We start from the raw sequence: 25,524 nt of genomic DNA, 5'->3' as shown, positions 1-25,524 counted from the left end.
GTATCAATAATAGCTGTCTGCTAGGTACCAATGGGATGATTGGTGAGCCTCCATCATTGATTCAGGTCTGTATGATCAAGGTTTTGGCGCCCTCAAGTGTACAGGCTGAAACATGATTTCAGGCTCTTTTAAAGAATGGTCGTCAGATTATCATAGGAGGCACATGGGAAGACTAAACAACCCAGCCCGCTCCTTTCTTCCTTTTGTGGGTTATGCATGGGCACAGGCACAGCATGTTTATTTAATCTGAAGCATGCGTCCCATGTAGGCTAAGTAGGCTACAAAATCATAAGTAGCCTAATAATGAAACTCTCAAAATTATAAATTGACACCTTGCTTAAAGACAGGCCTTCAAAATCAGGCCCACACGTGAAGGCTCTCATGAGGATATTGATTGGTACACCAGGCTCTTTATTACTTACCCTTTTGCCTTCAGAATTGAATTGTATGTTTTACTGCTGGAAGTAGCCATTAGAGAAGATAGGTAGCAGTGTGGTTATAAAGGGAGCTGCATGGTCCTCAACAAATGAAGCTGAAGCTGTTGTCGTCTAACATCAACAAGGCCATTCCAGAGAACTGCCAATGACTGGATATTTGCTCATTTTCCAAACATTCTTCTGAAAACTTCAGCCAGCTATATGCATATACATTCCAGTACATCAGCAGTTTCTGAAATACTCAAACAAGTCTTTGTGGCACCAATGCTATGATGATGCTATGCATCATTTAAAGTCTTTTAAATCAACTTTTTTTACCAATTCCGATGCTTTGTTTGAACTAGCAAATGGCCTTGACCATGTCTACACGCCTTAATTCATTGAGTGGCTGCCATATATTGTTGTGTTAACTAGCAGTTAAAATAGTATACCACCTGATTAAGTTAAAATATTTAAGGTGTAGCATTAATAACAATTCATTATAGGCCTATTACCAAAAAACAAGCAGCAGGTCCTTCTATGGGGCATCCGAGCAAGTCATCAGTTTTGCGCCGTTGAAAATCTGGCACTTAGTTTATTTTTAAATGATACTTAACATTGCTGTCCTTCTCAGCTTACAATGAAATATGATCTATGACACCACAAACAAATGTAAACGATAGCAAGAGGCCTAATATTTCAGCATTCTAAGGTCAAGATTGATTCTGGAATAGGGCCAACATGCAGAGATGGTCATGAACCAGGGAAGCGTAAGTGACTTAATGTGACAGCCCACCACACTTTATCCATGGCAGCCCTGTAGAGAAGAGCCTGCCTGATCGCCAAGGCCTCCATCTGTCTGCGGCACTGCGAGGAGTATCCGCTATCCTCCACACTCACACTCTGCCTCATGCGGGTCTGCTCCATCCACGCCAACGCTGACTCTGCTGGTGGGAGCTATATTTACAAACAGCTGCCGTGGCACACAGTGGGTAGAGTACCATGAGAGGAAGGAGGAATACTGACACACAATTAGTAAATCAGTTATTTCTTTGTGTTCGTCGACAAATGTTTTCGTTGACTCTGGCAAAAAATGTGTGGATAGCAATTTTTGACAATTTACCACATAAAAGCAACATGCTGAGCCCATATTATAGGATTTTATTTCAATATTTTCTCTTTAAAAGAAATATAAATGAACATTTTGCAGGCGACTAACAGGCATATAGAGGAGCATCAGTCATAAAACACAACAGAGCAAAGGGCACATTTGTAAGCTAGACAGGATGCCATGTGGAGCACAGCAATGTTGCAAATACTTATACAATAAAATATAATTTTAGCAGAGAAGCCCACTTTGCGCATTAGATATTTTATAATTTAAACCCTTATAACCGAACAAATATGTATACACAGAAACAATGCAATTGTTTTTGCATAAAACACTTCTTTCTGAGAGTTTCAGATTGAAGCCTTCCATTTCTTCAATCAATTTTTTTTTTTCTGCTTCTTTCTCACAACTGCGACCTCCGATTCCCTTTCCATCAACTTTCTAACACCTCAACCACCTTCCTCACAGGGGGAACACCAGGAACCCGGAGAAAGTGGAGTACTTCCAGCCTCCCATCAGGTTTCCTCTCTCCAATCTGAGGTAAACCTTGTCCCCCTTCTCCATTATCACCAGGCCGGCATTAGTGGCAGCTTCTCTGGTCACATCCTGGTCACCAGCGAAAGCTGAAAATCATAGGCCAGCCGTTCACATCAAGCTGACCTAAGAGAGAGAAAACGAAGGGGTTATGGAGTGCATGTTGGTTCAATGCAATAAAACAAAAATCATCATAGTTGAGGTTTCCTACCTGAATAGTTTGTCTATTGTAGGCCTTTACAACATGGAAGTTGAAGCTGTACACGCCCCTTCTTGGCGCCAGGAACACACTGCTCTCCTGGTCAAAATGATTGCCCACATTCACCAAATCTGATGCAACAGCAAGGGAGGGTGGAAAAAGGGCCACAGCACTTGAGTCATTATTTTCTTCCACGCAGTTAGATGTCAGGCCACACCCTGAGTCATTTTTTCCCCTACAATTCCAATCGCAACAGCAAAGCACAACATTTACATGAAAATGCTGGCAGGTCTACACTGTGAGTCTGAACGTTTGTTGTTTACCTCTAACTTATTTTTAACATGGCATTGTAATTATCCTGTTTTTTTTCTCCAAAACTACACATGAAAACATTTTCCAAGTACTTAGCAGATGCCCAAGTAATTGTTTTGCAAGTCACAAGTAGGTCTTTCCACTCTGTCAAACATCCCTTTTGTGTTTTGAGTCATGTTTGGAAAACTCTAATTTGTTGTTTTTGGCTACTACATATTTTTTGAATGCAAATGAAATTGTCTTTCCAACTGTCACTCAGTAACGTTACATTACTTCTTTGTGAACTACTGCAACTTGATTGAATGCTGTCAGATTGGTTTGAAAGAAGAGGATTTAGAGAATTTAGTGTTGACTTACTGAGAATAAATAGCTTTAACATTGGAGCAAAAATGCTTATTTAGCTTGTGTTTATTATTTAATGTATCATTATTTATTTACACCATGTTTATTTGTAATTGGTTATCACTTCCGGCATTTGTCTCATGGTTGATTGTATTTAATGCACCTGATCTGTTGAAAGACAGAGGGAAAACTAGGTTCAGACAATTACTCTCCACTGTATGGTCCCACTTTAGTTGTTGTTTGTTGCATTTTTTAACTTTAACTTAGTACAAACTTCTATTTGAAAAGGGTCACAGTGAAGAGCCCAGTCTAAGCCTCTGAGCAACTGAATTCATTTGGGAATGTTGTCCCTAAACAAGGGCAATTGATTTGTTGGTTAGGGATTTTTTAAATCTTTGGACTTGGGGAAAGTATCTATTCCAAGTTTAAACACAAGTCATTCATACATTTCTTATTCAAAGTTGAGTTGCAGGTCTGTTTTGATTTTGTCGATTTGTGGCTTGAATCTGACTTGAATCTACGTCATGTGACTTGATTCCACACCTCTGGGTAATTTGTCCTCTCATCGTCAAAGGGCTTTATTTGACATGGAAAATAACAAGCATCCTGTTATCTAAATACAAAATACTCACATTATCAAAGTAGATGATCATGGTGCGGTTGCTCATGTCTGTGGGCTCGTGGTTGGTCTGGCGGCTGGCGGAGAAGGGCCACCCTCCCGGAAGCCGGAGCGCACCGACATGCCCAGGGCGTTCCCGGAGGGCTCGGATGAAGGAGTGGAAGTCGCACACCACCAGGCACTTCCCCTCCAGGATGATGGGCTCTGTGTCATTCTGACCCCTGGACTCCATCGGCCCCCACAACAGCAACACCCCCAACAGCATGGAGAGGTCAAAGGTGACCGACCTGCTGTGCATGACTGAACCTGGCGTGTTTACTCCAATATCTCTGATTGATTCTACTGTCGGGATGTGTCAAACACAACTTGGAATGAAAACAAACATGCTACAGTGAAAGAAAAAGTGTGTGGTAAAATGTTCCAAAGTTTAACCTCTTATGTAATTTTGTCTGAAGTACATTAATATGCACCTACGCAGCAGTAGAAGCAGCGGATGTGTCTCACAAAAAAATTATATTCAGGAAAAATATTTAGAAATTCCTCCCTGGCCATAGCTGTCAATCACTCCCTTTCTGTCTTGTCTTCTGAGTTTACTGTGTTGCCCACCAGAAATCCCAATTGTGTTCAGTGTCCTACGTGCTGTGTCAGCAGGGGCCAGAATGACAATCACAACACAATTCTTGAATCGGTATTTTCAAGTTGATTTCTTTGGCAAAAAGAAAACCTGACAAGAAGGCAGAAGATATGTAGCTGAGAAAAAGGAAAAAAGGTTTGCAAAGTGAGAAAAGATTCAAGTTCAGACTTTAACTGATGGAGATGGAAGAGGGAGTGAAGGATGGTGGGGGATTGAAAGATGCTGATGATGAGAGGTGAGAAAAAAAAACAGATGAGGTAAGATTTTGGAGAGGTGACAAGCAAAGGATGTAGGACCCAGAAGGGAGTGCGAAATAGAGAGGGTGTGGGGGAACAATTCCACTGAGTGACCATCTGTCTTTTACACGTATCCCCCCCCCCTCCTCCATCCGACGCTGCTCAACACAAATTCCCTCACACAACATACATACTCTTGTTCTCGCTTGCGCTTTGTTTCACACTTACAGACACAAATATAGTAGCTAAACAAAAATTGCTCTGTTGAGAATTTTTAGCAGCCTTTCTGTTGTTTAACTCGTAGAAATGTGACATTTAATACAGGATAAGTTTAAAACAGTACATTTTCAAATCATTTATTGTTGACTAAGACGTGTGAAAACATCTCCTTCGTAGCTTTAATGAAATTGTCATCGCACACAATACATACAGTTTTCTGGACTGATAAGATTCACATTATTGCAATATTATAAACTATTCAACTTAAAACAAGTGTTCTAAAATGACCCAGATATTTCTTTATAGTACTATCCCTAAGTCAATAAAAAATAGATGATCACCCTGTTTCCTTCCGAATATTCCTGTATTCCATACCAGGTGAAAAACAGTTGTTATATGGTCAAAAAATCCACGTTCTCTGGCTCCTCTAACATTATCTCTCAGCACGGCAGTCAGTGTGACCAACCAAGCCACAGTATGCTCTGTTCCCTCTCTCTATCTCTCTATCCTTGTCTTTCTCTCAGCCAACCCCCCCCCTTTCATTCTGCTTCTTTCTCACCCTCCTCTATGTTACATCCACCCACTCACCTTTACAGTGAAATAAAGAAAAATTGCAAAATAATTGGGGATGTGAGCTGCTTCAAACAGCCAACTTAGCGAGTCAGTGGCAGTTGTTTTTCTTTTTCTTTTTCAAATAATTGACTCCTTCCTGTTTTTCAATTGGAGTTGGAAGGGTTTAAATGCTCTTTCTTCACCTGTGGAGTGGAAAATCTTTACACCTCCTATGCTTCATGTAGCTAGGGAGCATGTATTATGAGACTGGGTTCATGGAACATAGCATACATTTCTCTGTGAGGATATTCGTTTCTTTTACATACAGACATGTAATAGCTGAAACATATTTGTTATTTACAAAAAGAAGCTTTCAGTCAGAACTGAGGAAGGTGCTTAAGAATGGATGGAATGCATTTCAAAACATCTTACAACCTTCTTCATACAGTTGTTATATCTAAACCAATCCAACCAGACCAGTCATCTGCAAGTTTTGATCGAGCCACACAACAATCTTGCAATTTGGTTTCCAAAACCTATTTGAGTCTTTTCAAAGGAGCCTCTTCAGTTGCTTTCCTGTTACGATGCACTTATATCCACTCATTGAATGTTCCATTCTCAAATATCTCTGATATTTCCATATCAATATCACCTGATCTAGGAAATATGGTTGTGTTCTTTTATAAGACGAGCTCAGGCTTGGATGTAAGGGGAGAGAAATATTAGAGAGGCTCAAAGTTCCAGTTAGCTTCCAGAAATAAATCAGCAGCGCTTTGTCTTTGTCTAAGTTAAACCAGCAGTTTAACTTTGCCAGTCAGCGTGTTTTCTCCGTCCCCCTTTGTCCTTTTTTCCACCTCAGACTTGAGGATGGTGATGTGACTGTTGAGCTCAGCTTTGTAGAGTCCAAAGCCCAAGCACACGGGCTCAGTGAACGTGGTGGAGAACGTGTGGAGGTGGGTCAGGTGGTTGGGATGGTTCACCTCGGAGAAGGTGATGGTGCCCGCTCCGTAGTCCACGGTGACGGAAACACGGTTGCCGGTCATTTGGTACGTAAGGCGGGTCTTCCTGCGGTTGTGCCAAGCAGCCAACTTCCTGTCGTGCTGCTGCGTCAAACTCCATGACACCTAGACGTTAACAACCACCTTTTAAATCCAGGAATATGTCCTTTTGGTTCAAACTACAGCTGAAACAATTGATTGTCAAGTACCAACAATGTTTAGGGTTTGATTCAACAGAAAGTCACCTTTAGAATTTAAGATGCATAATTGTGATGATGTGTGTTAATTGTATGATGTGCTGTATGTTGTCTTATGTGCCGGAGCTAAATATACATTTCCATGTTATCCAAATGTAATGGATACTAAAGTAATCTGAATCTGAATCTATTGCTAAAGACTAAAGATATTTCTCTGTTGTCTGTGAACGTACCTTTATGACTGTTTGTCAGGGAACACAAGCAATTTGAATTGTACACTGGGAGATTTCTATTGGAATTGTTGTATTATAAATGATGAATGGATTGCATTTATATAGCAATTTCCACTCTTTGCAACCCAGTCAAGGATACATTAACACAATGGTTGTGGGGGCTGGGAATGGAAGCACAGACCTACCAAATGTTAGACAACTACCCTACCATCAGCCAGAGCCATTTCTGATCATATTTTATAGACCAAACCTTCAACACTGAAAATATGATGTGACATATATCAAATTTGAATGGCTAAATGCTTTAAATTGAACAAACACCCTTAGCATATGTACCTTATTGTTCCCAAAGGCGTTACCGTCTTTGCCTTTCCGCCGAATACTTCTATAGCTGATGCCAATGTCCCAGAATCCCTCAGCTTCCAGCTCCCAGTAGTGAGTCCCAGAGGCGATGGTCTGGGCGGTGAGGACCTGCGGCCAGTGGTCGAAACGTTCGGGGTGAGCAGGGTGTGGTTGGCGGTTTCGTACCCGCGTCACGGAGCGAAGGTCATCGGAGATGCTCAACAGAGGATGGGCTGTGTAAGTGTCCAGAGTCAAACGACTGGTCACTGTATGGGAGAAGAATAACATACGAAGCAAAAGCAAGGAGAGAGTTAGAGGCAGCCGTCATGCTCGGCTACTCTAAAGGCTGTACATTTTTTTTAGAAATAAATATGAGGACAAATCTTCAAATCTAGCTCTTGGTAAAAAAGCAATAAAACTATTTTCCAAAGATTTCAAGAGGTCCTTTTAAACTTTTTGGGGTTTTCCCTTTCCTGTAGTGTCATATAGGTTGTTTAGCTTGGAAATGGTCTGCAAAGGCTACAATTCCAAGTCCCCTTTCTCTTCCACACATTCCACCCCATCCTGAAACACCTCCATTGGACTCCTTTTTTACTTCTGTAACTTAATGACATCACTATTGTACACTTGTGCTTCTATCGGCCACAGCTCCAACACATTGTAGGTGATGGTCCCACTACTACTCTGCATTTATAAAACCAGCACAGCAATATAATCCAGAGAACCTGTTGTAAGAATTTGAATATAGAAACTAGCTTATTTTTACTGTATCACCATATTATTTCAGATTTAAATACATTGGGTATGTCACCCATCTGCACTCACAGAGCTCCCTCTTGAGTTCACTGAGGCAGCGGAGGGTGCCGGTGATGAAATCTCGATACTTGCTCTCTATGTCCTCCAAGATGTGTTTCCTGTCCAGACTGACGGCATCAGGGACATAAACTGGGCTGTCCAGGTCTGCTAGTAACCTAGGATATAAGAGAACAACACATGCTGCAGGAGAGGCACTATCTTGTTGATGAGCAACAAAATATATATATTTTTAAAGATAAAAGGCATAGTGTAATCGTTACTTAGTGATTCCAACTAGACTGCATCAACACAAATAATGACACAGTTTGGTTCTGGACTTACTTTGTGTCGTCCGATTGAAAGGCCTAGGAAAGAGTCAAGGACAGCCGAGAAAAACATGACAGAAAAGAATTCATTTACAAAAGAAATTGCAAACATCCCTTACAGTCCAGCCCAGCAGGATAAGAAAGCACACAAACAAACACAAAGAGGAAGCTTCACACAAACATATAACTAACCACATCTGTGGGAATGTATATGTGCCATTTTTTCCCAAGATGTACTGTATAAGCTTATGCAACATAAATCATGATGTTTGAACGGCTCTGCTGCATAGCTCAGATTCTTGATAAGCTAAAACGTTTTGATGACAGCATCTTCTGTGTGTTTTTGTCTCTTTTTTTAAAGATGAATTGGCTTTGTGCTAAAACAAATAACAGCTTAAAGGCCCTGAACATCTTTTTGCCTTAATTAGGCAGGACGACTGCCAACAATCTAGGGGGTGGGGGGGCGACTTAGGCAAAGTTTTAAACTGTCACGATTCTATCACGATTCTCATGTTATATCACGTTTGTAGTTTTGTCTGTGTTGGTGTTTTTCTTGTCCTTGGGTCTTATTGTGTAAAGTGTTCACCCCCGTTTCCTGCCTGTCTGCTTTCTGTCTGTTTCCCTCCCTGATTACCCGATTGTGTTCACCTGTTGTCCTTGTGTTTCTCCTCCCCTGCCCAGCTGTGTCTTGTTCTGTGATTACCCTTCTGTGTATTTAGTCTAGTCTTCCCCTGTGTTCCATGTCGGTTCATTGTTTCCCCTCCATGTCATTCCACGGTCTGTGTTCCTTGTGCTGCTTTGGATATTTTGGATTCTGCCTTGTTTTTTTGCCACAGCTTTATTATTTAATAAAGCTCGCTTTTCGCTATTCTGCATTGAGTCCTACCTGCTTCACCCATTCGTAACATAAACATAGGCTAAAGTCTACGAGGGGCCTCAGCCTTGAAGATAAATGTCTCCATAACTGTCCAATTTAGAAACCATTTTGGTTATTTCTTGTATTAGTTTAGTGCAGTTGTGTCTGTTCTCTTTCCACTGGTTTGGGCCAAATGTTGTTTGTTTGTAGCCTTATTTAACCAGGTGAAGCCCCTTGAGATCAAAAAGATCTCTTTTTGAAGGGCGACCTGCAGGACATTAGTTACACATGTAACATAAAAACAACAGAACAACAATAAGGATGACATACAACATAATGTACAGTTACAAACTCTATTTACAGTGACAGGTTCCATGAGTATCAAACAGCATGTCAACCCAGCCGAGTTTTAAAATGATGCAGGGGAACCAAAGTGCCTCAGTTTTAAACAGGTTTGCAGACTGTTCCAATTTAGTGGAGCTGCACAACTAAAAGCTTTCCTCCCTAAAACAGTCCTAGCACTTGGCACATTTAATAAAACAACATCATGAGATCTAATAATAATAATAATTGAAACATTGTGTCATTAAATAAAGCTGTAATCAGGATCTAGCAACATGTGGAGAGCGGCTGTGGTTCAATCCCTGAGCCTAATAATCTGCCATCTGTATACATGTGTTTAAATGCGGACATGTGTTGTTGTAAATCCCTTTGAATAGACGCAAAAGCAAGAAAGGCGCTACGCTTCTAAATGCTGTCCGTTTACCATTAACACTTTTGAAACCAGGCACATTCAGTCAGTTATTCAGCAATGTTAATACCTTATCAAAAGTGACCTCCATTCAGTTTTCACCAGCTGAGTTTAAGATATGCTAGGTAAACATACACCAACAAGTTGTGTCTATTTAGACAAAACCAGCTCAAACTTAATTACCGTAATGTGAAAACCTTGGTTACCAAAATCTTGTCCTGTTCCCTACAGATTCTCCATCCTTGAGCATACATGTGTTTTGAGAGATAACAACCAAAGACATGTTTTGAAAGAGCCCTTGAGCCATGCCACTTGCATTGCTAACGGTTAGCTAAAGGACAACTGCTTGAGCTTGGTTGAGCACATCAGAAGCTAAATTGTTTTAGGTTTTTCTGCATGACTGACAACACTGTATCGTCATTATTCACAGTGGCTACCCACTGAATATAATACATCAGAATACATGCATGTGTATGTCAACAGATCAAGTGTGTACATCAGTGAGGTCCTCACCAGAGAGCAGGAAGGGGTCGGTCTCTGACAGCAGCGAGGCCAAGTAGTACTGGATGCTCAGCGCCTGGCTCATGCCGTCTCTCACCTTGGAGCAGTCTTCATGCACTCGCTCTATCACCTGCTGCATCTCCCTCTTGGTGATCTCCCTCAGAGCGCCCACCAGCTTCGTCACCTGGATCTGCAGGTCTGAGCCCAGCCGCTCCACCTGGGAGATGTCATCCATCAGGGAGTCCTGAAATCAGTCGGGAGAGATTGGCGCAAGGATCAGCGAGTAAATATAATCAAAAATATCTAATGCATTTGAAAAAATTCCAAACTCACACCATGGTTGAATCAATACACTCGTGCTCCTTGGAGGATTCGCTCTCCATCTTTCATCTTCTCCTCTGCTTTGCCGAGCAGCGTTTTGGAGAATGACCTGGGGAATCACACATGAGCCAATGCAGGAAACTGTGCATTGAAAATGTTTACAAAACAAACACATTTTCTTCCAGCTGACCTTCAGATCCTCTTCCACCTGTCCTCAGCGCCTTCCACTTTGTGCTGAGCGTGGCTTCCGTCAGCAGACAGTCTCCACACACGTACTCCCTGTCATCGGCGCAGTAGTATCTCAGTATCTCTTCGTGGGTCTGGCACTTCCGCTGGGAGAGGTCCCCCAGCGGATCCACCAGCAGGTGGTTGCTGAACGCCGGTCTCTCCAGATGGGGTTGGAGGTGTAGGGCACACAGCGACACTTCACACCTCAGGCAGGTCTTGACGGCCAATGGTGGCTTTCCTTCCACCGCTTCCTCTGGAGGGCAGCAGTCACACAGCACCTCCCCGTGCTCCTCCTGACACTGGGGGCACTTGAAGCGACCTTTGACCTCACCCTGCCCACTCCAGGCCTCGCGGATGCAGGTGGGGCAGAAGCTGTGACCGCAGGGCAGAGGGTGGGATTTGCTGAAGCAGTCTCGGCACACGGAGCAGGTCAGCTCTTCCTCCATGGACGCCATGGTGGGCGGATCACTGTGTATGTGTCACACAAGGCTACTCACTATACAGTTTGTAAGACAGAAACCAGATACACACTGATTTGGATTCCTGTGAGTCATTGTACGTGCTCGGAAAATGTAACCAAGTTGTGGATTTATTCACACAAATTGAAAGACATATTTACAAATGTACCTGCTGCTGTTATACGTAAGAATGTGAATTATAATGCACAGTTCTTGTTGAGCTGGTGGGAAGTTTACTCCAACTGTGCACGCTGAACAGTAATCCTGTCTCCTGGGCTTTTGCCTACCGCGCTCTATGAATAGATACTAAACCACCATTACTGGGAAAATGTTCTGAGGTTGGACAAAAATAACACTTCATATCCTAATGGGTTTAAGTGAGCATTAATGGCGTTTAAAATGTAGACTTGCTGGTTATCACATTAAGGATAAAGGGGTTGCAACAATTAACATGAGTGTTAACTCCACTAAGCACAGTTACAGGGGATCAGGAGATCCTCCTTGAGAGATTGTTGGCCGGATTTACTCTTAGCATGTGCTCGGCTTTTACATCTTTAGCTACGAACACTCATATGCTTGTCTGAACTGAATATAATGTGATTTGTTACAAACAAAATGGTGTTTCTTACCTGCTGATGCCCTGGTGTTTGCCGACTGTGGCCATCGGTGAGGGTGAGTGTAGTCAGTGTTGTTGACCGAGGAGGCTAATCCCAAAAGATCCACCCACCCTCGGTGTCTGCTTTAGTGGTTTGCACCGCACTCAGAGAGGTCACATGACCCTGGAGGTGGCCAAGGGAAAACTATTAGGTAACTTTGAAGTTAACTTTACATCATCTTGAAGAAACAGTGACTACTTAACACGTCATATGACACTGTGAGTGGAAAGAACATCTCCCTGTCTGTGTTACATCACAGTTCAGCAACCTCTCTGATAATAAAGTGTGACTTTTAATTTGTCTTTATATTCAGTGTGCAATATTAACCTTAAAGGGACTCTATTATGCTCATTTTCGGCTTCATATTTGTATTGTGTGCCTCTACTGTGACATGTTTTTATGCTTTAATATTCAAATAACTTTTAGCCTTTGCAGAACATTTACATTTATATTCCATACACATCTGTATTTCTTTCTTAATAGGTAACATGCATAGCCACTTTAACAAAAATTCTCCCACTTCCACCGCTCCTGTTGATCATAAAAATACTGATCATTATATATCACTGTCAATGGCTTAAACTTCACTTTTTTGCCATCAGTTGAGTCAATGTTTCTCAAAGTGGGGGGTGTGACAGGGGGGGCCAGAGACCAGGAGGAAAAATTGTTATGACAAACAAAAAAAAGACGTCGGCATGACCGGCGGAAGTAACACTTAGAAACCTTAGAAACCTATGAGCGCGCTGTAGGACACAGGTGTGTAATGTACATTTTGAGGATGGAAGGTCAATAGGCGGCGTCAGGGGGGCGCTAAGGGGTGCTGCAGGTCCCCCTAGGATAGCCATAGCACCCCCTAAGCACCCCCAAGAAATGTATGTCTTTTTTATTTGTATGTGTGAAATTCATAATTTGAAAAATGTATGATTCGAAAATAATATGCTACAGTACAGTACAAGTACGTCTGGTCTCTGTGTTTCATTCAAGCTCGGCTCCGTGTGCGTGGAACGAGCCATTTTGTGTGCGTGCATGCGTGAGAGAGCGAGAGAGAGAGAGCACCGGTACCGGCCGGAGATTGTTGTTGTTAGCATCTGGTGCTAGCTAGCTATGCTAACGGATAGAAGGAGCTTTTTCAACAACAAGATGGACGGAGAACTCTCGCCTGTCAGACTGAAAGGCTCAGATAACTCTCTCAGTGTTTAGATTACCCACAGCACCCCCAAAAGAAAATCTCTGGCGCCGCCACTGAGCCTGCAACCCCTTTTGAAGAAATGTGCAGTGCAAAACAGGCTCATTGCAGCCAATAACGCTGTGATAAGACACACTATTTGCCAAATATCAGCATTTTCTTTCTTTTCATTTGTTTGCACAGATTGCAAAGTGGCAAAGTATTATAACGTATTGTTCTAGCAAAGGGATTGCACAATTGTATTTATTTTTTTGAGCACGCAGACTTATGGAGCATTGTTTTATTATCACTGTTCTAGCAAAGTGATTTTTTTATTTTTTTGAAAGGAATGCTCACGTTCATATTGATATATTTTAATAAATGTTAACTTGGCCCTTTTTTTTTTTCCTGACAGAAAATGTTTGAGAACCACTGAGTTAAGTTAACCATGACTGCACCTGCACACACAAGTACATAGTTTCACTTCCCTGAATATGTAACTGTATTTACATGACCAAGTCATTCAACTTTTAATATTAAAATAAACTTGTTTCCCATACATGATGAGGCCAGTATGTTTCCCGTAGCCAAAACAACTGATCCCTAAAGCATAAATGATCAAAGGTAGCAACAAGGACGCTTAGAGCATTCTCTGCATGTATAGAGAGAGATGGAACAAAATAATAAAGTGTGCATGTTTCCTTTGCACTTACACACAGGTGATTAAGCACCCAATTAGTTAGAAATGAAGCTTTGAAATGTAGCCAAAACCCAGGTGGGATTGTCATTAAATTGTGTACACAAATTCATGTTCCCCACAGGATGTACTGTTACAACTTTGGTGATGATCTGAAATAAGGGTAACGATGTCTGTCATTTAAATATGAAGCACCTTAGATTAGCATAAAGATCAAATCAGGGAGAAACAGCAAGCGTGGTTCAAAATGCACCGTGCTAGAATAAATCCTGCATAAGTCTACTGGTGAAACCGATACAATAAGTATGTAACATATTAGTGAGTTTTAAAGGTGCTGGGAGACCTTGTTTAATATATGACACTCTGCTTCTGTCTTTCTATGTCCGGTATGATCGGTATCTAAGCCGATGTCAGCTTTCAGATATAGCTGTGTTACTGACTTTGCTGACTCTTCTCTACACAAGCAACGAACAGCATCTGGTGTAACATATTGCCTTAATGCACTGAGCTTTATTTGTGTGTACATGGTTACAATACGTGTTGGTGTCTATACTGTATGTGTGTGAATCCATAACTACTGGGGCAAAAATAAGTTGCATACACCCTTTGGTGCTTTCATGTTCCAAAAAAGCACAGCAAACATGCCCTCTTGATTCCCCCTCTGGTAGATAAAACCTTATAGCATGCCCTTTACTCTTCTAGGAGAACACTTGATGTTTAAAGTGTGTGAATCATCTGTTTCTCATAGCACATGCTTAACTGTTTGAATATCTGAATTACTTCACAAACCAGAGATGCCTATTTTTAAACCAGGGCCTATTTCTCAAAGTAGGACAAATAAGTAAAGTGGAAAACTCAAACCATTCGGATAATGCTGTAAAGGTTTCGAAATAATGTGTATGTACTCCTGGTTTATGTTATTATTAAAAATGATCAGGTAGATCATAGCACATTTAAATATGAGCAACTCAAGTTTATTGTAAAACATGTTGTCTTTGAGAGACACCTAGTGGCTTTACTGATGTAAGACCACAGCAAGGTAGTTAAGGCAACACGTTGTATTGTAAATATAATAGTAATCAAAATAAATGTGCTATTCTATTTTAAATGTCATCATCAGGGAGGTTGTTAGGTATAATGATTATCCTAAGATTATGGTTTGTATTGCATTTAATGAGATGTAACCGTCTGAAGCACGAGTGTGTTTGACCTGATCCTGACAGAAGTCTTAGATACTTTGTTCCTTATGTAAGACTATATATTGTCATGCAAGCGGAAAGACTAAAATATAATGTTTGCATCTTGATTCGTCAGAGATTACATGTGTCAAGGTCATTCTTGAGGCCATGAATAGATGATTTATCAAGCTAAACTCAACCCCAAGGTCAAATGTATTTGAATGAAGTAAATCAGCCCTGCACAGTCAGTCCCACTCCATCCTAATCCAATCTAATCCAATCTCAGAACAAGTCAGACTACATTTTAAATCTACACTAAATGTAAAACAATCTTGCTGATCCAGAAAGACTTAACAAACCGACATATCTATAGCCACATAGAATGATACGGCTAGGACTATAAACAACATCCAGACTTATTATTGGCTTCAATAAAACCTATATATTTCCAGTGGACAGGTATTGTCTCCAAATGACTTTGGCTGTAACAAAGTATGCTTTCAAAGTTCCAAAACAGCTCACTAAAGACTGTACTGAGAACTCAATGTAAATATAAGACCTGTAGTGCCAAGAATCCAACATTTAAAAACTCACTGAGACGAAATGTGATTTTTTTTAATTAAAATATGAAAAATATGAAATATGATTTGTTATGATAACCTGGGGGGCGGGGGTACAATCATGCACACCTGTACCAATCTCCCAGTCAGCCTGATTGAGCCCAGCTGTGTGGCCTGTGCGACATGCACACTGAGAGCCAATGTGGAGGTAACCGTGGTCACTGTTTCCCAGAGGACCGTCTGGCGGCGAGGGCCATTAATTATAAGAGACAGGCAGACAGACAGCTAGCCTGCTAAGCAGACAGACAGACAGCCAGACAGTACCGCAGAGAGCGCAGACAGGCCTGACAGCAGCAGGCCCCGACAAATACAAAGAAAAGAGGAAGAGCAGCACGCACGGCCAACAAAATAATCCTCCCCGTGCAGCGAGTAGCCCGCAGCACCGCCCCTGCATCTCCTCCCGACACAGGACTATCAGTAAATACATTCAGGCATAATAACCCTTTGTTAAAAGAGAAAGAAACGCGATTTGCGACGGAGATAAATAATTGAAAAAAAATGCGGCTGTCCGACTGCGCATCCCTGAGTGTGAATAGGGAATTGCTGCGCCAGTGTCCCGGCTGAGAGACGAGAGCCGATCTTACCCAACCTAAGCTCCTGAGTTTTTCCCCCCGTGTCATTACACAATATCGCTGCCAAAAATCATCGTTTCAAACATGGTAAGTTGTTTTTGTGTTATATTTAAAGCGGTTGTGTCGGCGACGAGCGGCCTGTGGGGGAAATGCACATCCGGGACTGTATTTTTTCGAGAAGTAATAATATTTTATGAATCATAACTTGTTATGATGTGGGAGCGCGCCTGGCGTGCAACAGGTCGCCGTACAGTAGCGGGGACGCGCATCTCTCCAACGTATTTTGCGCTTGTTCCAAACATTGGTGTAAAAAACACGTCCGACCGTCGTAATGGCAAGATGGCACGAAAAATACGAATGCGTTGTTGGCACAATAGAGTTCTGGTTTAAAAAAAGCAACGATATTCTGTCTTTTAACTGTTTCATAACAACTATTGGAGTTCTCACTTCTTTCTCTTTGACACATTAGTATCGATTACACAATGACGAGCATGTTTATAGGTTTATAGGCTAATTATTTTTCGTTTTAATCATTTTATACTGCACGGAAATCACTGCTCGATTTACATAGAAAAAGTGTCCATATTCCCACTACTGATTAAAACACAATTCCGGAGGTCAAATTTATCATATTACAAATAAATCGCTTTTACAGTAAACTGTCCAACAATGGAACTTGAAGACCTTTTCAAAAAAGAATAATTTTGACACATTATTAGTCGATTGGACTGTAATCGGCTGAGGACCTATAACATTTAGACTATATGTCAAACCTTGGATGCATTTTATTATTCTGCCCAAGTCTCAGAGAGACAGGGGAGAGGTTGGGGTGGGGGGTGGTGGTAGTGGTGGGGGGGTGTCACAGGGCCCGGGTGAAAAATGATTTTCCTCCTCACTCTGTGCCTTGTCTTTCTTTCACTACCTCTCTCCACGTGGTAAGCGGTCGGGATGAGGGTGAAAAGGGAGCATTGTGCCTCCAGTCAGTGGCCTTATGTGTTGGAGAGGCTCTAAGAGGGTGATGTTCACTCAGCTGTGCTCCCTCTACGCCATTGTTGCAAATTCCACCTCATTTCAGCCACTCTGTTTACTGAGCTCACACAGTAGCCTGTTCTAGAGGCGACCGGAGCACAGACACCTCACATATCACACAGCCTGAATAGACTAGGATATGGGCATGTAAGGCCTCTGACTTAATACATTTGGTGTAATGTAACAAAAAGTAAAACGCAGAATTATTTTAACCAAGCTGTCTTAATCCTAACCTTTTCCTTCTGTTACACACTGGTAAACACACACTGTGTCATCCAGATGTTAGAGGATCATATCAATAATCAGAAGCGCAGGAAAGGGCCTTTATGTGACGAACTTGAGCGTCAATGTGTGAGGGTTTACTAAAGCAAGGCAGTGGACTCTTGGCTTCTCAAAAGAAGGGGTGTTCACTCGCCATTTGAATGCAAAGTAGTGGATGAACAAGTGGGCTGTGTGAGTGTGTGTGTGTGTGTGTGTGTGTGTGTGTGTAGGGGGGCCAACGGTGAGTTTTGAGAAAAGGAAGACTTGTTGAGAGAAACTGTCACACATGCGTCTTTGGCACTTTAGTTCTGTTTTTCTTTCTCTGCACCACAATGCCATCAACATGGACAAGCTTTATTGAGACTAATCAATCCGGAGGGTCCATTGTCACATTTTTTGAGATGATACTTTAGGTTTTCTTCTATTTTTTTCCCTCTAAGTAATTTAGATACCTACTTTTTTCAGTGCACAGGGAGAAAGAATAAAAGTTGTGTGTTGGCCAATGCGCCCCTGCGTCGGTCCCATCCTGCAGAAGCATGTCCCGTCGGAAACAGAAACGACCTCAGCAGCTTATGAACCAGACCCTCGGTGCCTGTCGGATACTTGAGCATGGTGAGAATTAGACTATATATCAATCGATTACTCATTATTCAGTGGGATTGGTTTCACCTCAAATAATTAACTTTACCTCAACATGCAGAGATTGTTCCAGTTGATTTGTCATTGGAATAGTGTATCTAATGTAATGCATACATTAAACTAACAAATTCACTTTTTGTAAAACGTGTTACCTATAGGATGTCTTGCCTAACCTCTTATAGGAAATACCGGTTTTAGAATTGAAATGTAATCGGTCAAAAGAATATTGTTGATTAGGAGGTAGTTATTTTATCTCCATTTCTAAATGTTTGTTACCAGAAATATTAAACATTTACATCCATTCAATTTACATTTTGTCATACATGAACGCTAAGAAGAAAGAGAAGCCTTGTTGGAAGAATTGGCCTACAGACAGTCTTTAATTCATTCTCTGGTTGCTGCCATTAGCTGCTTTCTTTTCCCTACTAAATACAAATGTCTTCACTCCTCATGACTGCCACTGGCTCAAAGACGCAGACCACCCAGAATAGGGGGATATACAGTAAATCCCCAGAGAAACACTTATTTAAAAACAATGTATAGTGAATTTAAAAATGTGTTTACGAGAAGCAAGATACTGTGGTTGAAGCAAAAAGATGAGAAGGTCAAGTAAAAGGAAACTTTGTGAGGCACTATAAGGTGCTCAAACTGCAATAGCATTAGACCCTATTGTCCCCTTTCAGCTTTGTTGCTGGGCACTGAAGCATGAGCATACCCATGAAGGAGTTTGTGTGTGTGTGCAAGTGTGTGTATTTGTGTCTGTTAACTCCAGTTACAGGAGGAGGGCTCACAGTGTCATAAAATTGTAGCTTCAAGCAAACGGCAGTATGTCTGTGTGTGTTAGCGTGTGCATGGGCAACCCTCTGCATACAAAGTGTTGATTCTATTGTGTCTGTTGTGCATTGGCAGGTATGTTGTGTGTACGTGCTTTAACAGTAGTCTCTTGTGCTTTTGTCTGGCTAAGTTAGCTTGTTAATGGTCTGCGAGTCGTCATGTCTGTTTTTGGGGCTGTTTGTTTTCTTTTGAGCCACCTCTCTTCCTCTGCCTGGCCCTAAACCGAATCAGGAATGCGACCTCAGTGTTAAAGGTCAAGTCTGCCAGCCAATCAGGCTACCAGTACAGTGTCCAGTACCTACGCAGGACCTAACCCTTAGCACCACTCTGGACTACTGGGGGCAGGGCTCTTAAAGAGATGAGAGAAAGACAGCTTGAATGGAGGAGGGAAGAAAGAGAGAGGGGCAGGGATGGGAGAGTGTATGGATGTGGCTTCTTTTTATTTGGGAGGGGGTTAGGTAAAGGCCATTGTCTTGTGTTGCCCTGGAAACAAGTGTGTGTGTGTGTGTGTGTGTGTGTGTGTGTGTGTGTGTGTGTGTGTGTGTGTGTGTGTGTGTGTGTGTGTGTGTGTGTGTGTGTGTGTGTGTGTGTGTGTGTGTGTGTGTGTGTGTGTGTGTGTGTGTGTGTGTGTGTGTGTGTGTGTGTGTGTGTGTGTGTGTGTGTGTGTGTGTGTGTGGTGTGTGTGTGTGTGTGTGTGTGTGTGTGTGTGTGTGTGTGTGTGTGTGTGTGTGTGTGTGTGTGTGTGTGTGTGTGTGTGTGTGTGTGTGTGTGTGTGTGTGTGTGTGTGTGTGTGTGTGTGTGTGTGTGTGTACAGTAGTGGATCATAAACTAGTGTAAATTAATCCCAGAGGTTAAAAAGCCAATACATCCATTTCCAACACATTAGTCACCTAATAAGATAATGTACTTTTCACTGCTGGTATTTTACGTTGTGTCCTATATCATGGGAAAGATTGTAGACTATAATGTAAACTTTTGTTTTCATTGACGGTGGTATGATTACATTTAGTGTTTCTTCTTTCAATTTTCTTAGATGACAACTTGGCAATGAAGTCAAACTCCTTTCCATTTATCCTGGATTCTCCCTTGTGCTCTCCATCGACCTCTCTTCAAAGCTCCCAGCTGCCCCTCGCTGTCCGGTCATTTTTCAAGGGCTCTCAGACCCCCTCTTTACCTACTGAGGGTCCACTGATATCCTGCTCACCCAGCCAGCCCTCCCACCAGCCCCTCAAAGACCCAGGACCCCCCCTCTCTCCTGACTTCCCGTTCTCCTCTCTCTCTTCCCAAACTCAATATCCACCCTTTCAACAGCCTGGTTGCAACCCTACGTCTTCTGCAAGTGCCCTCAGCCCCCCCCTCCCGAAGCGCACACATGGCCTCTCCCAAGTTGGGGCTGTCAGCCACCACCACTACTTCTTCTTCCTCCTCATCATCCTCTGCCTCCCTATGTCCACCACCACACCCTGGTAGCCCTAGCCGTGTGCCTGAGGGACCACCAAGTCCTGTTACTCCAATACCCAGCCCAGGAGTGACATCAGCCTCAGCTGCACCCTCTAGGGCCCAACTGAGCATCGCCCTGATACTGGAGGAGCTCCGGGTCCTTCAGCAAAGGCAGATCCATCAAATGCAGATAACAGAGGAGATCTGTAGACAGGTGCTACGCCTCGGTGGAGCCTCCTATACCATAGACACATCCTCCCAGCAACTCCTCCCCCCCCTGCCTCAGCTCTGCCTGGAAGGCGGCAAAAGGGCAGCCAGCCCAAATACCCAGCCAACCACACCTCAGCCGTCCGCCTCCGTCGCTCCTCTCCTGGCATGTTTCTCCTCTCTGCTCCCTTCTCAGGCAGCCAACAAACCCACAAAGCCAAGCAGTTCCCTGTCTCAAATCCTGCAGCCCCACAAATCCCAGATGGAAGGGATGGGAGGGACTGGAGTGGCTCATGGTTATCTGAGGGGGATTTCCCGATCTTCAGCACCCCCCACCTCTTCCTCTTCCGCCATGTCCATGGCTTCTTCCAGCTATCCGCTAGCCTTGTCATTAGCTCTCCCCACCCGCTATCTTCATGAGAAATCTCCAAATACCACTTCAGTGACTGGGCACAGCGGGCTGTCCTTCCTAAACTCATCCCTCCCCACATCAGTATCTATGGTCCAAAACTCCCAAAATGCCCTGCAATCTTTCTCTGCAGGGGTAGAACCTTCCTCTTCAGGCTCCGCCTCCACAGGCCGACTGCAACATGCCTGCCGCTTTTGTGGAAAAGCATTCAGTAGTGACTCTTCCCTACAGATACATCTGCGCTCGCACACAGGGGAACGGCCCTACCAGTGCCCAGTGTGCCTCAGCCGCTTCACCACCAGGGGCAATCTCAAGGTGCACTTCCTACGCCATCGTGAGCAAAACCCAGAGCTCTCACTTTCACTCCTGCCACCATCCTTGTTTGGAGTAGCATTAGGACCCACTGGGGGGGCAGAAATGGGACAGACCATGAGCAGTAGTAGCAGTACTAGTGGCATGAATATGATGCAGATGAGGCCAAAAGGCTGGCCTGAGGATGAAACATGTGGAGATAATGTGGAGGGCAGTGGTACCAGCATAGGCTTTTCTCTGGGAGCCTCCGGAGGATCTACTCCTTCTTCCCTGCCCTTGCCCCCTAGTGTAGACCTGGCTTTGATTTCCCACTCTCTTCTGCAGCTTAATAGGGCTGCGGCTGTAGCAGCTGCAGCTTCTATCGCCTCTGGCTCATCCCACTCCTCTTCTTCAACTTCCTCCTCTTCTCTGGCTACCTCACTCCTCTCCAACCCTTCCATGTCATCGTCTTCCAGCCTCACAGGCTTATTCAAGGGTGCCAAGCAGCAGCACTTTGATGAAAACACTCCCCCTCATGCCCCAATGCTTACTCCTGCTGCATACTCCCAGCTAGCCCACCTGCCGAAGCTCCTTTTCCCATCTGTCTCCACGTCTTCCTCTACCCCTACTGCACACTCATCCCTCTACAACCATGCAGCCTTGGGCTTGATGCGCAACCAACTCCCCTCTGCCCCAGGCTCCCACCAACTTGCTTCATCTAGCCATTCTCAGCTTTCTTTTCCTTTCTCTTCATTTCCTAAAGTCCAAGGTCAAACCACCAACACTCAATCCTCCCTGCCATCAGCCACTCCTACATCTGAAACTTCAAAGCTGCAGAGGCTGGTGGAAAAGCTAGAGAAGGCCCCACATTCCTCATCTGAATGGCTGTCTTCCTCTACTTCCTCCTCCATTCTTGAGATGTTATCTGGAAGTGCCACTACCTCTTCAAGTTCAGCCAACAGTCGTTTCAAAAATGCAAACACTTCGACCACATACGTCATGGCGTCCCCACCATCTTCGACTCGTGCTTCCACTTCTGTTGCAAACTTCACCCATGAGATGGTTGCTGCCCTAGGCATGAGTGCCAATGGAGCGAGTGCCATGGCAGGGGGCTTGCTACCATCACTAAGCATCACAGGTCCAGGTGGTAACCTGACAAGCAATCAGTGCGGGGTGTGTCTACGGGTCCTGAGCTGTCCAAGAGCACTGCGTCTGCACCAGGCTACACACCTCGGAGAACGCCCTTTTCCATGTAAGATATGTGGCAGATCCTTCTCTACCAAAGGCAGCCTGCGGTCACATCTAGCCACTCATCATGCCCGACCTCCAAATGCACGTGTCCAGAACTCTTGCCCACTGTGCCAGCGTAAGTTTACTAACGCTCTAGTGCTCCAGCACCACATCCGTATGCACCTTGGTGGACAGTTGCCAACAGATGGCACAGAGGATCCTGCACATGAGATGCCAACTGAATCTATGGCAACACCTGAGTCTCAATCCCAATCGACTGACCCAAATACTGTCTCTACTAAAACACCTCCTTTAGCAGGCCACTCTAGGAGCCCAGCCCCAAGCTCACAATTTCAATGTCCAGCAGTTGGCTCGGTTCCTGTGTCCGGCAGTACAAAATCAGTTGAGTTTGGGAAGTCTGGGACCTCCAGTCCTGACCTTATTCCCCCCTCTGACCTCAGCCCTGACCCCTTCATGAATCCCACCACACAAACTCCACCCCCAGGCAGTGTGGAACCCCCTGTCCTTTGTGTCAGTGCCCCCTTGCCAGTCTCTCAACAGACAGAACAAGCTTCCCAAGGTAGCAAAGATAACCAGGTTGAGCAAGCTACTAACAATGTCCAACATCCTAAATCCAGCCCCTCACCAATTTCCTCCACTGTTACCAAAACACCAGTTTCATCGAACGCTATGGAAGTAGACTGTGGAGAAGATGAAGCAGCCACCTCCTTCGAAGCCCTTTGTGGCTCCAGATCCAATCTGGAAGACTTTAAAAGCACACCTGCCCTTGCTGACCTCTCTGCTTACACCTGTCCCAGTACCTCCTCTGATCCCAACCTGAGTCAAGATATAACGAATGTTATCGCAACACCAACCTTAGTACCAGAGTCTGTCTCCCCAAGGCCCCAATCACCAGAACCCATGGAAGAAGACAATGACGAGTCTTCTCCACCAGCATCACCAAAGCAAGACAAAGCAACTGTGCCTGACGAGAACCCCAACATGACGTCCACTGTGGAGACTGCTGACACTATTGGTGCTGATGGAAAAGGTGCATCTCAGAGAGATAGCACGTTTGTGAGGGAAACACGTCAGAGCTTTCATTTTGGTTCATACGGGAGGGAAGAGCAGACAGAAGATGTTAAGATTAGTGGATTGGCTCCAATTGAAGCAATGGATGGTTCTGTCCCCATTAACCTTGCCCCAACCCTCCCATCCCCGATGTCTCGTCCTGAAAAGAAGACGTATAGCTGTGCTGAGTGTGGAAAAGAGTATGCCAGTCGCAGTGGACTAAAGGTGACGTACCAAAATGTTGATATTAAAACGACATGTTGGCAGAGATGTTTTAGTACAGTGCTTTTTCCAAGAGATTGACACAATATTTGACAGATTAATTACAGAACTTAAGTACTAAACTACTTTGTTTAAATAATGACTTTATGTTCGCAGGGGCACATGAAGCATCATGGTGTAGCATCCAAAACAACACGTCCACCAGTCCGGAGTAGTCGTTCTTCAGCTGAACAACTTTCTTCTTCTACATCGATGAATTCCTTGAACATTCCAGCCACCAGGAGCTCAGCGGGCTTCTGGAACCAGTACCAAGCTTTCCTCAACACCAGTAACGAGCCAACTGATGATCCAACAGCTGGCAGCCAAGGAGAAAATCAGTCGGGTCGGTCTTCAAAATCACCCATTCATTCTCAGATGGATTTGAAATCCAATGAGGAAGCTGAGGAAGAGTCTAGTGAAGAGCCATAACTCAGCGTGATGGCTGAATAACGTTTGGCTGTTTCCAAACAATGGTTACCTTTTTGGTGAAACTGTATGAACATTTGCATAGTAATGCTTCATAACACATTTCAAGTACCTGTCAGGTTCATAGTCAGAGTAATATGTTTGTAAGTGAAAGTTGTGATTTGACCAGCTTGGTCTTGTGTGAAAAAAAAGAAAAGAAGACAGCTTATGTATAAATAAAGATAAAAATATTAAGTAGTAACAAAGTTCAGATTTTGCTGGATTTGATAAAAAGTGACACTTTCATTTTCCGGTTGAAGTTGATAATAGTGTGTTGCACATTCTAACGTAAAAAAAGAAGAAAAAAAGAGCATCACTGTTGTATCAATGTTTAATATCAGACCTGGGTCAAAAAATATTAGGGTGCTCTTTGTTTTAACTTCCCAGGCACTTATAGATAGGGTTACACAAATAGCCTACACTAAAATAATAGTTTCAAAATAATTTTGGGTCAGTGTGTAAACATTTCGGTACTTGTCTTATTGTGCCATGTACCAAATCGGATCCAACTGGCACCAAAGGAGGCTCAAGCTAACCAAAATGTGATTTCTTGCAAGTGCTTATCGACCTAGGTCTGTTTTATATTTCGCATTATCATAGCATTCTTTCCCTCAAGCACAGAAGGAACTCATATAAATGAGGAAATTAAGAAAGCAACATTTTTTGCAAGAGCACAAAAGGCCAACGCACTGAATGTGTTTCTGTGGCTAATATTACGTCTTTTGTCCCCCATCTTGTGGTTCGGATAAGCTCCTCACTCATGTCATTGTGATTTACAAGAAGCACAGCAGCAGTGTTTGTGAACCCAGTATGGACATGGTCTTGTGTGTGACCTTTGACCTTTAGTTTGTGAATATTTTGATTGTTGTTTGGTCCAAAAAGTGATATCTGTAACACTTTTTCAGCTACTAAAACTTTAAGTTACTATATATCAAAAGGCTATGTCTGTTTGTTGTAAGCTGTTTCAGTATCTCCATATTAAAAAATATTTGGAAAAAAATATCCTGCTGTAATTGATGTACTGACTTAATTTCCACGTAATTATGCTTGCCTTGGGTGTCAACTCATGACGGCCATCATCCCTCAGTCACATGTCACTGATCTGTTTTCTCTGCCAAGACAATCAAAGCTCCTTCTCTTGTATCATATCAACCAAAGGGAGAGCAGGAGGCCAGCTGTCTTTCCTTAGCTGTGGCCAACACAGCAGCTGAGCTACAGTATGTGGGTAAAAGGACGCTTGCATCTAATGTCTTCACCATTTTAATCCAAAATGTGTCTTTGAATGCACGTGCACACACACAGGCAACATGCCCACATCA

General features: G+C 43.3%; 4 protein-coding genes across 5 annotated transcripts in view; 1 reads left to right on the top strand and 3 right to left on the bottom strand.

Moving 5' to 3' along the window:
• The window catches only part of chd8 (chromodomain helicase DNA binding protein 8), a 32,270-nt gene extending 28,774 nt beyond the window's left edge, over window positions 1-3,496 (bottom strand). For both annotated transcript variants that reach the window (XM_034105155.2, XM_034105156.2), the window contains exons 1-2: window positions 2,273-3,496; window positions 1,213-2,187 (exon numbers count right to left, since the gene is read on the bottom strand). The gene's annotated coding sequence lies outside the window, so the exon portion shown is untranslated. The remainder of the gene's footprint in view (window positions 1-1,212; window positions 2,188-2,272) is intronic.
• On the bottom strand, window positions 1,990-3,831 carry cbln12 (cerebellin 12). The gene is made up of 2 exons (XM_034104829.2): window positions 3,547-3,831; window positions 1,990-2,133 (listed from the first exon to the last, which is right to left on the bottom strand). The coding sequence occupies exons 1-2, from the start codon at window positions 3,829-3,831 to the stop codon at window positions 1,990-1,992; spliced, it is 429 nt and encodes a 142-aa protein (XP_033960720.2).
• Window positions 3,828-11,937, bottom strand: trim110 (tripartite motif containing 110). Its single transcript, XM_071206342.1, is given in 10 exon segments — window positions 3,828-6,298; window positions 6,939-7,210; window positions 7,770-7,915; window positions 8,082-8,104; window positions 10,169-10,417; window positions 10,503-10,538; window positions 10,540-10,598; window positions 10,681-10,705; window positions 10,707-11,190; window positions 11,810-11,937. Coding segments are annotated over 10 exon segments (1,665 nt in total). The 5' UTR covers window positions 11,845-11,937; the 3' UTR covers window positions 3,828-5,962.
• Window positions 11,938-15,617: 3,680 nt separating this feature from the next.
• Window positions 15,618-25,199, top strand: sall2 (spalt-like transcription factor 2). The gene is given in 5 exon segments (XM_034104662.2): window positions 15,618-16,155; window positions 17,824-17,970; window positions 19,865-20,178; window positions 20,180-23,704; window positions 23,858-25,199. Coding segments are annotated over 4 exon segments (4,227 nt in total). The 5' UTR covers window positions 15,618-16,155; window positions 17,824-17,894; the 3' UTR covers window positions 24,170-25,199.
• The last annotated feature ends 325 nt before the right edge of the window (window positions 25,200-25,524 follow it).

Source organism: Pseudochaenichthys georgianus, chromosome 17 (assembly GCF_902827115.2).
Source record: "Pseudochaenichthys georgianus chromosome 17, fPseGeo1.2, whole genome shotgun sequence".
In the NCBI taxonomy this organism is placed as follows: Eukaryota; Metazoa; Chordata; class Actinopteri; order Perciformes; family Channichthyidae; genus Pseudochaenichthys; species Pseudochaenichthys georgianus.
Note: the sequence above shows the minus strand (reverse complement) of the source record. Positions and strands in the feature narration are given on the sequence as shown.

What these genes read in the sequence shown, in the direction of transcription:
- cbln12 (XM_034104829.2), bottom strand. Translation starts at nt 3,831, where the DNA reads ATGCACAGCAGGTCGGTCACCTTTGACCTCTCCATGCTGTTGGGGGTG. An exon ending in TGATCATCTACTTTGATAAT is followed by an intron (nt 2,134 to 3,546) that starts GTGAGTATTTTG and finishes GCTGGTGACCAG; the next exon opens with GATGTGACCAGAGAAGCTGC.